We start from the raw sequence: 16,243 nt of genomic DNA, 5'->3' as shown, positions 1-16,243 counted from the left end.
TTTCCAGTCGCATACATATTTTGCTAAAGTTGCTTTAGGGTGGACTGGGCTATGGGCTGGACAGATGGGCCTAGTGGATTATGGGCACCCACTTTAGTGGACGGTCGTTTTGGCATTTGTATTTGGGTTTCTAGTTCTGGTTTCCTTTGTCACCAAGTTACCAACTCACAATCCCAGAGAGCAAATTCAAAGCAGAGAAACGATGAGAAAAGCAGTGTTAGTGGGGTTGGGGATAGTTATGGTTTTGGGGTTCAGCATCTACTTGAGGCTGTGGTCCATCGACTCCGAGTTTTCTCACGAAGATAGTGAACTTATTAGGTTCGTTTCTTGTTCTTACCTTCTTTTCATTACTGTTTGTTTGTTCGCTTAGTAACGAATTGTATTTTGGTTATTGTCGTTTGCAGAAGACAATTTGATATAGCAAACAAGGAAGCAATGGATGAATCAGCTGAGTGGAGATTTAAGTATGATGCTGAGGTGGACAGAACTACAAAATGTAACAAACAACTTATTCAGGTTGGTACCTGCCCACTACTTGTTTGATGTAATACCAAAATGTTTAGACACCCAACAGTTTTACATTGAACTTCATTTACCAGACACCAAATATAGCACTTCCACGGTTTAACATTTTTTAGCAGTCACCGGTGAACTTACTACAACTTTTATAAGAATACAATTTTGCCATATAGTTTGGAAAGAAGTTTCAATTCATGCCTCTGAAGGGAAACAATAATCGAGCCGTACAAATACTTTCAACTCGACAATTGGCTCTTTCTTTTAAGCGTGTTCCCTATGTAGAGTGCATGAAGCTACCCTTAGAACTGTGGCACCATTTATCCTTAGTTGCCATGATATCTAGTCTTCTTTTAGAATCTGTGTGGGTTGATAAGGAACTTGAGCAAGATTATGACAGAAATAAAAGATGACAAGGAAAGAAGTAATAAACGTTCTCGCCGAGGCTATACAAGGAGACTAATAGCTTTTTGTGTCTTACTTTGTCCCTCCTCTTGATGAGCTGCTTAGCAACGTCACAAAGGAGGACAAAGAATGTAATGTCAGGGAAGGTCCTGCCCCCCCAAAATCTTGTTACATGAAAAATATGAACATCCTCACTTATCCCACAGTTATTGCACAAGTTATTGTGTACAAGTATGGTGTTGAGCGACATCCTTAAGTAAAAACTGTCATGATGTTTCACTTGAATACCAGCGACATCACTTTGTCCCGACTCCCGACTAATAGTCATGGAGATGTTAGAGAAGTAGGGTGAGATTGTCTTGACCTTTGTAGTCACAGTGACACAGTGACACATTCCTTTCAATGTTTGGCACCTTAGCACCACTGACATGCGTTTGAGCTAGATGTGTCATTTCATATGGGCATTTCCGTATTAAACGACTTTCCATGTTTCTGTATCTTTGCTAAAACAAAAGAAACGAAAGGGTAAAGATTTATTGAATTATGTTGTTGGCAGGTAAAAGAGACTCTTCAAAAGAAGCTGGAGGAAGTTGCTAGTGTAAACAAGAATGTTGCCATGTTACAGAAGGTGCTTCTTTTATGCAATCTGTGTGCTCCCTCGCTGCTATCTCAAAGCAAGGATTGATATGGCTGCTTTAGTGTGCATAATTTTGCTTGTATTGTAACTAGATAAATAAATTAAGTACCATATTGTGAAAATTTTCAACATTCTCAAAGAACACCACTTTGCATCTTCTCTTGTGATCTTTTTTGTGTGCTTTCTCCTAATTTCTTCTTGACATGCCATCAGGAAAACATTGGGTTACTTGATCGTGTGGAGTCCTTGTCACAAGAGCTCCAAACTGAGAAGTTGAAGTGCAGCTTACATTAGACTTCGTGGACCGGCTTAGACACAGAGTTCCTGCACTATAGTGAAGGGCACTCCATCACCTATACACCTTTTCATTGGTTAATGTTCACCTGTTTAAGACAATTTGTAATGAACCAATGCTCGCTCAAAAGGCCCTTTTGGAGTGCAATGCATTTCCAGTCAATCAACATCCTTCCCCCCCTTTGCCGTGGAAATGTAAATATGAGAGAATATGTTTAGTAGACTGCTGTTCTGACTGACTGGGATCAAACTGTATGCTTTTAAGTTTAAATTCTACGTTGGGGGTTGTCATACCATAATTCGCCAGACTCACTCTCTAATTGACATACTTTCCCGTTGGAAATGCAAGAACCAGAGAGATGCATTTTTCTTTTATCAAGAACATTCAGTTTCAGTCGAATGGAACCACAATAATCATTACGAACTGACGTAATTTAACGGGTTAAATCACTTGCATTCCTATCATAATTTATATAAAGTGTACTCTTGAATGATTCTGTGACCTGATTTTTTACTTTTTAGCAACTGTTTTTAGCCTTCTTAATATGTACTATGTCCTCAATGTAAAGAATTTTGCTCCCAACCGACTCTACATTTGTTTTTCTTTTACCCTCTATCCAAGACTCGCACAGAAGAAACTTGAATACGTTGTGAACTTTTCAGCGCTACCATGATTCAAAATTGAAATATGATATCCAACAAACGAGTTAAAATCTCTAGCAACGCAAAGAAGCTAGAGACAAAAAAGGTGTCGAGGCCTGAACTGAGCACGAATAGCTGCCAACCTCATTGTGAGTTGTGATTTATCAAAATTGCAAAACAGGAAAATCAAATCTTTTACAGAACCTTTGAAAAATCGTCTATGCCAACTACATTGTATATATATATAATTAATAGAATACAACTTGTTAAATGGAAAACAAGACCAAGGGGAAGTGTTTGGATTTCGTTAAGGTATGCATACTGATCACTGAGTTGGTATGCAATATCAATTGCTTGCCATTATATGCTACTAAATCATTCACATATCCCAAATTTATTTTCCTTTCCCTCCTCGATACCAAAATACGAACCATGTTGGCCAAGAGAGGTATTTTAATTTCCACACTTTTTCTATCCGGTAAATTACATTGCAACTCTAGTTGTCATCAAACTATATCAACCTAGTCCCACTGATATCTGAAAGATCCAGAACTGAAGATGGCGATTAGCCAACAACACTCTAGGTGATAGGAAGTTCAGTATTAATATATTGGGATACCAAAGAATAATGTTAGAAGCTCAGGAAGAATGGAAATGGATTGTCCAGAGTGAAAAAGAAGAATCACTTTTCTGTAATTTTTAAAGTTTGCTTGGCAACTACTCTATACAGGTTATGGATGGAACGAAACAATTGAAGATTCAAGAAACAAGCATGAAATGAGAGGACTTCACTCAACGGGCTCAAGGAAGAAAACAGAAGGATTCTACAAAACAAAATGATTAGGGCACTCGATACTCCTTTGAGGGTTTTACAAATAGACTCGGGTGTAATGGTCACATTCACCCCCGCTCAGCAACTCTCTCTCTCATTTGGTAACCCTGGAGAAATGAAACTTAACACTGATTATAGCTTACAGTCTTGACAGAGTAGGATCAGGAGGTGTTATCAGGGACCACATTGGTTTTGCTATACTACGTTACTCTGCCTAAGGGGGTGCAAGCACTGTGATCAACCAGGAGTTGATAGCAATTGTTAATGGTTTCAAAATATGCAGACCAGAAGGAATTAACAAGTTAAAGGTTACAACAGATTCAAAACACGCAGCTCAGATAATAAACAAGAAGGAACTCCATGGGAAATGGAAAACAGAGTCTTAGAGATTTGGGAGCTGATGCAGCAAGTAGGACAAGTGCAGGTTGCTCATGTATATAGGGAGGCAAATAGAGCTTCAGACTATTTGGCCTCCCTAAGGGGTCCCCCAGGCTGTAATGTTTTTACCAATCCTCATGTGGACATACTAAATAGGATATTAGCAGAAGATAGAAATGGTAGAATACATGTGAGGAGATGAGCATGGGAGTAGCTATTACAGCATGAAAGGGACTACCTGAGATAACTATACGTCGGAGAGTGGATGTAAATTATTATTTTTGTTAATAGAAAATATACTGCTTGCATTTTGCAAAACAAATATATATATTGGACCAGTCCACTCAACTGGCTAGTTAAGAGTGTCATCATGCTGGTGCTCGGACATCAAATTTGTTAGCTGAATAATTGAGAACATACAGATGTTAACAAGAAGAAACACATGGTACCTTTAAGCTTTCTATGCTTTGAAAATATGGCACGGTTTCTGTAATATTCACAGATGAGTGATCTAAATATATTTTCTTTTCTGTCTATCTAAGCAGAAACATGTTGATACTGAAATGTCTTTATGTGTATGCTAATCTCTTTCATCTGGATGCTAACGACCAGAAATTCAAGATAAAAGATGGTGAAGCAGCAAACCAACTAATAAATGCCATGGCAGTTGCAGTTTGGAAACTTCTACAGTTATTGTCCTTACATGCTCTGAGATCGTTGCCAAGGAGGACTGTGATGCCCGCAGAAGCACAAGCAGCAGCAAATGTTAAAGTTGATGTTATCTGCAGGTGTGAAGCAACCATTAGGTAAGCTGGGGGAGGGGGAAGGAGAAGGAGAGTCTGCCTAAAGTCAAAAAACAAGGATGCATGCATGTACATTAAAAAGGGTGTGTGTGTGTGTAGGGGGGGGGGGGGGGAGACGATATGTATTCCCAAAATGGTTTCATATGTAAAGTCTGCTCTTGGTAAAGACCAAACTAATTAATCCCATCTGTCATCATACCATATAATAAATATACAGCATTAAAGAAATAACTAGCAGAAGCTGTTTCTAACTCCTTTTGCTTTAGCCATTAAGGATGCAGTTTACACATGCTTGGACCAAAGAAATGGAGGTTGCTAACTAACACTATGCCACAAACTACAAATTGTAAGAACTAAGGAGTAAGGACTACGGCCACATACTCATATTCAAAGAAACAACATGGAAAATATGTTCACAAGTTCTTATTACTCGAGAAAACCTTAATGTAGTACTTGTATAGCTTGGTGTCAAACTAGTAAACCATGATCTGCAACTTTTACTAGTAATATTTCTTTTATAAACATATATAAATCCAAACGTAAAAACAAAAGTAGTAGATCCTTAGAAACTGACATTTCTTTTCATATAAATAAATCCAAAGGTAAAAGCAAAAGAAATAGAGCCTCGCCATACTACAATGTAAGTGTTTATTGTATGAAGTACTATCTACCCATATTTATTCTTACCCCATCGCCAATGGTGAAGAAACTGATCAGGGGTGAGTTTCGCAAGCAGCGCTGCACAAGAAGCGCATATATATCAACAATGGCGAGTGACAGGCTCCACAAGCTTTGCAAGGCAACTGCCGCAACAAGGTAACTGACAGATAACATGAAAGAAAAGCTTGTATATTACAAAAGAGCATATAACGTTTGTTGACAAAAATTCTTTCAGTGGTGGAGGTTTTCAGGTAGGATGATTAGCAAAAGCTGTGAATTTTAGATAGAAGCTTGGAGCAACTTAGATTCTCTGGGAAATTCTATGGGCGAACTTTCCAATTTTAGTACATTAACTTTTGAAAATAAAACAATAGAATTAAAATAATAATAAGATGAAGAAATGATTAAAAAATTTTACCGAAAGGCGGAGGCATCAATGAAATCAGTGGTAGAAGCCATGATGGAAAGTGAGGTAAGAGCAAAAACAAACTGAGAAAAACGCAAAGCAAGCCCTCCAGGTGTACCGGGCATGCCTTGTACGTCTTTCATCCAACTCCTATTTGGTGGTACGCCTGCTCCACCGTCTGTGAATGGGGGTGCTTCTATTGGGTGCACTGATGGATGTACCATATTCATTTCAACGCACTGATCAATTCTTCGGAGAAGGAAATGTTGTTCAGACGCACCAAACGATATATACACCTTTTCTTTTTACTAATTAATAATGAAAATGACGCGGACTACGTAGTGCCACCACACTACCACTACGATACGCTGACTGTTTCACTTTTCTAGTGTCGGGAATTTTTGTTTTATTATTAAGAATTTAAGACTAGTCCACAAGTCAAAACTGAGTTGAGTCGTCCACTGTGTGTACGAGCTGCGGAAAGAGAGAAACGAGTTAGTATATAAAAAATGGAAAATGTCTCGATTTGACGTTGACTGAGAAATGAGGACAGAACAACTTGTTGAATCTGCCAGACAAATTTTATTTCACAACCGGACGTGGCCCTACTAGAAGATAGTGTGTAGTACCCATAATACCTTTCCACATATTAGTTATTTTTATTTGAAAAAAATGAAATTAACATAATAGAAATTTACATATAAACCCTTGAACATCTCCCACCCTCTAGTCACTTCTCTTATATCTGAAGTTTTTTTTTTCTCTCCTATTCCTATCCAAACTGGACGTCTCTTCTTCTCTCTCAACAACATTCACTCCTGAGTATACAGTCTCCAATGAAAACTTTATTTCTTCCCACCCAATTTCCTTCTCCCCTCTTTTTTCCCTCCATTTCTATTCTGATAATATATTCTATATTTCATTCTAGAGTTCTTCATTTAAGAAAATCATTTGGAGAAGCACTGCAAGTAACCGTGTGCTTGATAATAGGCTAAAATTAATTGTTTATATTTAAGTTGATTACACTTATAAATGTTTATGTTACATTCGAGTTAAATATCAGTTTAATAGCAACATCCTATCCCCAAGTCATTTTGATCATTGGATTCATTCCACATGTTGTAAAAGTAAAGCAAAATAGGGATGAAAACCGTATTAACTATGTATTTTTAGGTTATCCAAATTCAAATTTTATAGCACTACATATTGTTGTACATTTGAGATAAGATGTCTTACTATGATCATATTCATTTTAGTTAAAGTGTAGTACGCTCTCTAAAGTGCACTTATATAGTGGAGTACATATGAGATAAGATGTCTTAATATGATCATGTTTAGTTAGTTAAACTGTAGTAAACTCCCAAAAGTGAACTGATATAGTGTTGTACTTGGGAGATAAGGTGTCTTAATATGATCATGTTCAGTTTAGATAATCCGTAGTACGCTGTCTAAAGTGGGGGTACATATATAGTGTCGTACTTAGGAGATAAGATGTCTTGAGATGGTCAAGCTCAGTTCAGGTAAACAGTACATGCTGTCTAAAGTGGACTAATATAGTTTCGTATTTGAGAGATAAGATGTCTTGACATGATCAAGTTCAATTCAGGTAAACAGTAGTACGGTGTCTAAAATGTTCTAATATAGTGTCGTACCATGGAGATAAGATCTCGTACTATGATCTTGTTCAGTTTAGGTAAACTGTAGTAAGGTGTCTAAGGTGGACTTATATAGTGTCCTAGGTGGGAGATAAGATGTCTTAATAAGATTATGTTTAGTTTAGTTAAACTGTAGTGTGCTCTCTAAAGTGAACTTATATAGAAGTGTTTCGGATATTTGTTTCAGCCATGGTCACTAAAGCATATCAAAGTCCAGAGGAATTATACCATGATGGTGATTCTGAAAAGACTATAGAGAGGAATTATTGTAGAAAGAAATCCCACTATTGGTGGAAACGTCATGTCGAGATGGGCACATTTGACGAGTACTGGATTATTTGCAAGAGACCAGAAGCAATTATGGCTATATGTAACAATAATGGATACCATCATTTCCGTAGTTAACATCCCCAGACCCCTCACTGTCCAGATCTAGAGACTTTGGCCCATTTGATGGAGATTTTCATGGTGACAATTAACAAGTTGTACAACTTCGAGCTCAATATGGAGGCGGTGGTGAAATGAGAATTTCACAAGTTAGTTTCTGACATAGACTTGCTCAGGAATTGGCGTTTCGATGTAAACTTCATATATGGCTAGGTATCTGTATGAGATGGGATGCGACTGTAAAGCATGACCATGTTTTACAGCAATGCAAAAAAGGCCAAAGAAATGAGGTTTATTCTATACCCAAGCGTGGTTTATGCGCTTAAGTTCCTGGGAGAATTTGAAAGCACAAAGGACTATGATGTTTCAGAAAAACCACCACGCCCGGAAGCACTGCCATTTCCACTACCATGCCAAGTATCAGTAGATAGCCAAGGAAAAAAGGTAATAAATATGGTTTTGAAATATATAATAGTATTTGATATATAAGGAAATGAAAAGTTATTGTTTGCCTGTTTATGTTGTATGTTATGTGCAATAAATCTGAGTTCAAATCTTGTGTAGTTGAAAAGAAAATATGACAAGGCTATGACAGATTATGAGGACATTGAATGGAAGGCGTATCTACTCTCAAAACGACCACGACTAGGAATGGGTGGAAGTGGTCGTAAGTGCTATGTGCCTGCGAAGCCAAAGGACCCATGCATCACATATACACTGCCATGTGGATCTCTTGAAGCTGACTTCTACGACGAAGACGAATATGGTGATTTGGAGTTATTTGTATGAGGAAAGTTTTGGAGTTTCAAACTTGTTTTATATTACCCTTTTGTTGTGATGAAAGTGAATACTTGTACTGATAAGTTTTAGTAAATTATATGGTAGAAGTTGATAGTTTTAATCTGTCGAAAGTGAGAACCCAAAATAGACCAAAATACGACGCTTTCCAAATTTAAAGTACACCAAAATAAACAAACAAATCCACGACGCACCACATAAACAACTTCAATAAATGTCACTGAAATATGTAATTTTTGCAATGCGAATATAATCAAAGTCATCAGAGATCTACTATTATCTAATAACACGTATGATGTCGCCGCAAAGCGAGTTTTTGTAGTCTTAGTATGGATATTTTTGTCTCCTGGGCAATAGAGATCTATCTATATTTTTCAAAGAAGACATGAAGTCTGAGTGGGGGCATATATTGTCTTGCTCTAGGTAATATTCTAGGGATGTTCTAACTGCATGACATAAAAGTAATTAAATCTGATCCAAGAGGTTACTAAAACAAACAAAATCCAATACCATGTAATTAGTTTGTCCATCCAGTCAATCAACCACTATGCATTTTTAATATTTATTCACGGCTAAGCAGGCATGCAAGTCAAAACTTCCACCCCATTCTCAGCAAGTCCACCCCATGATCATATCCACAATTGAAGTCTCAGCAGCATCCTGCTCAAAAAAGGAAAGAAGTCAGCAAGCAGCTATGATGTGTCACAGCAGGCATATAACATCCCACAAAAATAACAACCTTTCCCCCCCACATTTAGATGATAACTTAGAGTGATTTGGGAGTCATTTTAAATCATGTACCTTGATTGCATTTTCCCATTATAAATGAGCAGTTGCTGCAATTTAAATTTTGGAAATCATGTTCCCACGAACAAACTTTTGTTCCAAATCAGCACCTCGCACCGCATCGGCACCACCACCCGGAACACTCACAGCAAGCATAGCGTATTTTTCTTCGATGTGCAACCCCAACTCCTTAAGCATAGTGTATTAATTAAAAAGTAATTAATGGTGAAGCAGAAGTATTGGTATTACCATATCAACTGCAGTTGAATCAGGGTCTTGTAGGTTAGGATGAAGATCTACTTCCCATCTTCTAAGTTCTCCATTACACAGACTTCCTGCATAAAACTTGATAAAAACTCAAAAACTAGCTAAGATGATCAGGAGCACGAAGACAGAAAAGCCTGCTAAGGCGGTGGATATCATCAGCCCTGTTTGGATCAGTTATGGCAATATCCTTGGCTGTCTCCCTAGCCTTGAGAATATCTTTACATTTAATTTGACCATGTAGAGAAGAATGAGCTTCTATTAAGGGAAAATACCTCGTCCGGAAATCACTTGGCTCATTCTCGTTTATTTCATAACGGACCCTTTCATAATACCAGCTAGGTGGATGTTGGGTGGAAAGCCCAGTTAGTAGTGCCATATCCGACAACTTGAATGAGATGTATCATGGAGCGATTCTCATTTTCAGCAACTCTGAAACCAATTTGAGGTGGCTAAAATGATTGTATGCAGTTGTTTTTAGAATCCCTAGAGTCCACAGTCCCATCAACCTTCAGAAGAAACCGAAATGGAGAAGTCCAAAAATTTTCTCCTTCATCAGTATCAAATTAATCAATCTTGTGCTCTCCAGGGACCCTAAGGATCCTAAAAAAACCTTATACAATCATTTTTGCCACCTTAAACTGGTTGTAAATTTCTTCCCCTTCGTCTTACAACTACTGCATACATGGACACAATTTGTAAGCACATTACAACAACATAACTAATAAGTGGACAAGAAACAACTTTGACACATCGTAGATACCACATACGATTAATTCTAATGGTAATGCATACATAAGAACAAAGGAATTCCTCATCAGTTGGTTACATTATCAAACACATTTATCACAATATCAACTGAAGTAAGAAACCATGGAATTCCTCAACTACCATAATTTTCCGTATATAAAAAACGCACCTTTTAGGGTTTGGTATTGTAGTGGGGGAAGGATCCTAAAAAATGCACCTTTTAGGGTTTGCTTAAAGCCTTGCTCAATCTATCTGTTGTCTCCATCACTTTGGTCGAGGTTTTTATTTTATTTTATTTTTTATATCTTAATTGGGAAGAAGGTGAGAAGTCAAAGGTGAGAAGTGAGCTTCAGCTGTAATCCAATGACCATTTTAGTTCACAAAATTCCCCGAAAACTTAAGTGATCTGCTACACCAGACACACTATAATTGAAGTCTTGGGCAGTTACCAGTCGACCACGTGTCCGCGTCAAATTAGATTTCCAAAATTAGGATAAAGGTGCATTTAAGTTGGGGATATGTACAAAAAAGTATCATCAAAGTCATCAGAGATCTACCCTTATCAAAGAACACTTATGATGTCGTAAAGCGATTTTACGCTCTCACCTGGGCAACAGAGATCTATCAATTTTTCAAAGAACGTGCATAAGGTCTTAGTGGGAGCATAAATTGTCTTGGTGGAGGGGATGTTTGGATTAAACACAAAAGTAATTAAATATAGTCCAGCAGTAATGAAAAACAAAATCCAAGAGCACGTAATTAGTTTGTCCATTCCGTCAATGAACCACTAAGCCTTTTTTTAGTTTTTTCACAGGTCACCAGGCATGGAAGTCAACCCGTAGTCTATAAGATCTTTGGCTATCGTATTTTCGATGAAGAACCTAGGGCGGTCAAATTGTAAGAGATAGCAAATAAGTAGTCTCGACAGAGGAACATAATTACTCACGATAATTGGTATATGATATACGTGACACTTTTATTTGTAAAGATAAAAGGAAGACACTTCCAAAGCTAGGAAGGGGTCGGCATAGCCGTTACTGATTGAGTAATAATCAGACAAGTATCATGCGTAAAAATTGTGCAGAACTCAGTAGGTAACTATGATATCTTACAACAGTCACACAATGTCCTACTGAAGTAGCAGACTTTTAAACCAAAATTAGAGTATAAATGAGTGTTTGGAACATATTTAAACAACCATTTCAACCTCAGCAGCAGCAGTTGGTGCATTTTCAACTTTAGATATACCCTTGACTGTTGGAGTTTTTTTCTCCCGCATCAAAGTCCAAAGACCGAGCAACTTTCCTCATATAGTACTCTTCGTCAGTCATGCTACACTCCAACAAGTCCTTTGCTATTCTTTTCCTGATATACATTCGCCTCTTTGATTGAAAGGCGGGTGGCAAATTTTTGAGTAAGCAGTCAGCAAAGGCAAGTGTGTATGCACCACAGCTGGTGTCGTCATCCTGTTTGGTGCATTCGGCAAACTCCAATTTCCACTGACGACCCAGTTTTGCCATGTCTATACACTCACTATCTGAGCTCAAAAGTGCGTAAGGGAGCACCGTCAACAACTTTGTCAAACGAGGTGTGGGGTCCAGAGCCTAGACGACACCATCATTAGGCTTCTCCAACGAGTTGTAGATTTGAACAGTCCACGTGACAAAGTTAACGATGATGAGGATCCAATGCACTCCTTCAACATTCACCGTCATCATCAACCCACGGCAGTTTCTCAAGTCTGGCCTTGAACTGTCACGCTGAACCAATTCGATGATACGGGTCTTTAAATTACCGACAATTTGTAGTCCCGCTGCACAAAGCTTATCTTCTACGGGCATCTGCTGGTCTTCTAAAATTGTGGCCAATCCATTGTACAAATCACACAAATAATGCTGTCATTACAATAATAAAATAAAATAAAATAAATCATTATACTGAATAAAATAAGGAAAGAATAAATTATTATAGAGTTATGTAGAATAAAAGACATGAAATGTGTGTGAAATTATCGAGAACCACGACTCTGCAACTATGATGTACAAATTCTCCATTCCACAGGGCTGAGCTACGGAAGTGTACCACCAGCCTAGTAAGCACATGTACGAGTCCAGTACCTCGAACCCAAAAACAATAATAATAATCAACATCAAGTATATGTAGAAGAAGTACTTTAATAGACAGAGACATACCACATCATTAAGCCATCCTCCCCTGAATAGTCCATAGAAGCTGCTGATGTCAATATGAAACCACTCCCATACTGTCTAACAATGTTAGAGTGACTGGTTTCATCATTGTCATGCTTATTCCAGTAATATGACACTTGTACATTTGAGGTATGCAATTTCGTCAGGTCATCTCCAACACTTTTCCGACTAGCAACACCAGGAGCTCTATCTAGCAATCCCACTCTGATAAAACATAAAAATGATAGTTTACCTACGAAATGAACGATAAAACTCAAAACGTAAGTAAACTAAAACTATTTTATGAGCCTAAGATTTATCAAAGATTTCTACTCTCAGTCCTACGAGATATAGTGGAGTAGATGATTCGTTCCACTCCTAGTCCTTCCGCAGATGTCGCGGCTCTCACGATAATTACTCTTAACTAAAGTCTAATGAGAGATTTACATTTAAATGGCAACTAGACTACGATGCAACTACCCACAAGATGCAACTAGTCGACTATTAGAACAACTATGGGAATGCTACGTCGATTCTATGATAAGGAATTGAGGGGATTGATTTCACCTTAACTTCGACTTAATCCTACTAATCGGATAATCGTCAGTAATCCGAATTGAATCTGCCAAGCAGAACAACTGTTACTCCTAATCCCTAATTACACATGGCATTTCTACCAATTCATAACTAGCATGTGAACGATTACACCCATTCTCATGGTGAACTAATCATTTCTAGAGTGGAAAGGAAATTACGATGACTCTCCGATAATCGGGATTAAGCTTTCATCAAGGCTTCTCAACCCCCTCAAATGGAGGTTTAGCCGAGAATCATCACGCTATCATTCCCAATGGAATTCAAACAAGACATGATATAAAGATTTGAACTTTACTTGTTTAAACTCAATTCAAAACTACTCATGCAATAATTGAATGATACTAATACTGACAAATAATTGAATCTACGAATTGAAACTAAACAATTAATGAAAATGAAACTAGATTATGGAGAACACTATTTTATTAATCTAATGAATAATAAAACTATGATTCAAATACTAAATTAATAATCTAACTAATCTAGGTCTAGCTTTCTACGTAATAAGGGAATTTAGATCTAAATAATTGTAAATGACAAGAATCGAAATTGACAAATAGCTATTTTATTTATCAAACTAATTAAGAACAATGATTCTAAGAGTTTAATCTAAAACAAGAATTGAATTGAAGCTAAACTAAATTAAAAATAATTAAATCTAGATCTAGAATTATCTATATTTTTAGGTCTAATTAGCTACCATTAACAAAGAGCTAAGCTTTTGTTTTTATATGTTTTCAGATCCAAAAATCGTGCATGGGCTTGGAGCCATGTTTTGGGCCAGAGAATTAGGCCCAAAACCCAATTCTTTCAGTCCAAAAAGGCCTCTTCAGCTGCAGTTGGCTTTAACAGACGAATCGGGTTGATTATCAGGGAACATGTTGTTGAAATAATCTCGAGCGAAGCTCTCGATCATGCTAACCTCTCCATCCATAGACTAATCGGGTAAATGTGTCTTTGTTTTAAAACATTTACTTCAACAAAGAAGATGGCCAAAAGACATGGACATTGAACCATCGCAATTAATGAGCGATTGGCGGTTGCGAGGAAAGGGACGCCCTAAGATGATCGGGATAGAGTCATTAACGACTTCCTCAGATCGAGGATGACAAAATCAGCCGGATAGTAGAAATCCCGAACTTTTACCAAAGACATTTTTCGACCACACCCTTAGGATACTTAATAGACCGATCACCTAATTGCAACGCCATTTTAGTGGGTTGCATCTCGTCTAGACCTATTTGTCTATACAAATAAACGGAGTAAGTTAACACTAGCCCCCAAGTCTAATAACGCTGGTCGTTGTATAAGAATCTCCTAAGGTGCATTTACAAAGAGGATCGACTCAGGGTCCTTGTACTTAACAATTCCATTATGTTGGATAAGGTTGGGAATTGTTCCATTAAAAAGCGTCTTTTGGTATATTTGTCTTACGCCTAGTAGTACACAATTCCTTAAGAAACTTAGCATGATGTGGTAGCTTTTTAATAGCTTTGAGGAAGGGAAGGTTTATAGTTAGATTCTTGAAAACGTCCCTAATCTCCTCATAATTAGTATCCCTAGTTAACATGGCTAATTTTTGTGGAAACGGTGGCTTCGCTCTATATTTAGCAATGGTGGTATCCCTGGATGTTTAACCTTGGCTTTCTGTTTCTTAGGTTGTGTTGTAACTGGTACCTCTACAGTGGTAGGTTCTTCAGTTTCTATTTCGGTATCTAGTAAAATAGCAGGTGTAGGGGCTACTGGTGGGGTAACTATAGGTAAAGTTACTTTGTTATCAACCACTTTGCCAAAACGGAAAGTGGTGATGGCCTTTAGCTCACCTACATTTTCATATTCATTACTAGTATTATTGGTTACCTCAAAGGCTGTGTTTGTTGTTTTAGGATTAGGTATTGCGTGACCTGGAAACACACCTTTGGGTTGGGCTTTATCTTGGGCCAACTATTGGCTTAAATTATTAAAGGATTGTAGAAGCTGTTGGTTAGATTGAGCCATGGTTTGGAAAAGTTTTTGGCTCACTTGTATGAAGGTGTCAAGACGATCCAGTTGTGTGGGTGTAGTAGTCATGGGTGGTGTGACTGGAACTATCTCGCGTGAATTATTTATAGGCGGATTTTGATAGTTATTATTTACCGGAACGATACCTCTAATAGCGTTATAATTATTATAACTACCCTGACCTTGTACTTGACCTTGTCGAGGTTGCACTTGGTTGTTGTAATTATTAAAATTACCCCCGACTCGCCCTTGTCGTGGTGGAGCTTGGATAAACGCGTTGGCCTAACATATTGATTATTGTACCCGGAGGTGTGACGTGTTGGTTATTTCTCCAACGAAGTTGGGATTTTGTCTCCAAGGGTTAGGTTCACTATTAATGGAACAAGCCCGCTCATAGGCTATAGGACGATGGATGTCGGGATGCTCGGGGCTCCAAAGAAACTACATGGATTTGAATTTACATTCATGACGGGATAGGCTTTTGTTGAACAGAAATGGCCTCTACCTTTTTAGTGAGTGATTCGATTAGAGTTTTAAGCTCGGGATCGTGTTTGATTGCAAACATACCGGCGGCCTTAACGGTATTAGAAGAACTAGCGGAGCGGTGGATATCGTCACTACCCCCAGTTGTTATTTCGCTTAGTTTGATCCTCTATAAATTTATAAGCCTCCGAGGCTCCTTTACTTAAGAAACTACCCCCATTCATTATGTCAAGGACTTCTTTATGGTGGTGTAGAAGTCCTTTGAAAAAGGCACGAACTAACGTGTCTTTCGCTAAGTTATGATGTGACACTCTATAAGGAGATCGGTGAACGATTCCAAGCCTCCAAAATGATTCATGAGGATTTTGTCGAAAAGAAATGAATCTTGGAAAGCATCTCATCCGTCTTTAGGGGGGTGGGTAAAATGTTCCATAAAAAAATGAACAAGTTTAGCCCACGAGTCCACGTAATTAAGCGTTTGAGCAGCTTAACCAAGACGCGCTTTATCGGCTAAGGTGAAAGGGAATACCATCGGTTTAATTTGTTCCGCACCAACCGTAGGGATGGTGCAATGTTGTTATGACTTGTTCAATCCTACGATGCCGATAAGGTTTTTCATGGTCTAAACCATGAAAACGGGTAACAAATTAAAATATTTAGGGGGATTCGAATCCCCTAATCGGGTCTCCGCTAGAACGATGCAAGATTTGGGGCTATCGCTCAAGGCTTTGTAGAAGTCAGAGAGAGGAGTCTCTCCTTC

At 38.0% G+C, this 16,243-nt stretch overlaps 2 protein-coding genes across 2 annotated transcripts; one reads left to right on the top strand and one right to left on the bottom strand.

Moving 5' to 3' along the window:
* Window positions 1-61: 61 nt before the first annotated feature.
* Window positions 62-2,145, top strand: LOC147487752 (acyl-CoA-binding domain protein). The gene is made up of 4 exons (XM_086569985.1): window positions 62-318; window positions 405-516; window positions 1,478-1,549; window positions 1,772-2,145. Exons 1-4 carry the CDS (start codon window positions 203-205, stop codon window positions 1,850-1,852), a joined length of 381 nt encoding a protein of 126 aa, XP_086426111.1. The 5' UTR covers window positions 62-202; the 3' UTR covers window positions 1,853-2,145.
* A 1,984-nt stretch (window positions 2,146-4,129) lies between these two features.
* On the bottom strand, window positions 4,130-6,044 carry LOC147487751 (CASP-like protein 5A2). The gene is made up of 3 exons (XM_086569984.1): window positions 5,586-6,044; window positions 5,195-5,327; window positions 4,130-4,486 (listed from the first exon to the last, which is right to left on the bottom strand). The coding sequence occupies exons 1-3, from the start codon at window positions 5,801-5,803 to the stop codon at window positions 4,295-4,297; spliced, it is 543 nt and encodes a 180-aa protein (XP_086426110.1). The 5' UTR covers window positions 5,804-6,044; the 3' UTR covers window positions 4,130-4,294.
* Window positions 6,045-16,243: the final 10,199 nt, after the last annotated feature.

The sequence above is a fragment of the Coptis chinensis genome, chromosome 7 (genome assembly GCF_015680905.1).
Source record: "Coptis chinensis isolate HL-2020 chromosome 7, ASM1568090v1, whole genome shotgun sequence".
In the NCBI taxonomy this organism is placed as follows: domain Eukaryota; kingdom Viridiplantae; phylum Streptophyta; class Magnoliopsida; order Ranunculales; family Ranunculaceae; genus Coptis; species Coptis chinensis.
The sequence above is the reverse complement of the archived record's forward strand: the minus strand, read 5'-3'. Positions and strand labels throughout refer to the sequence as shown.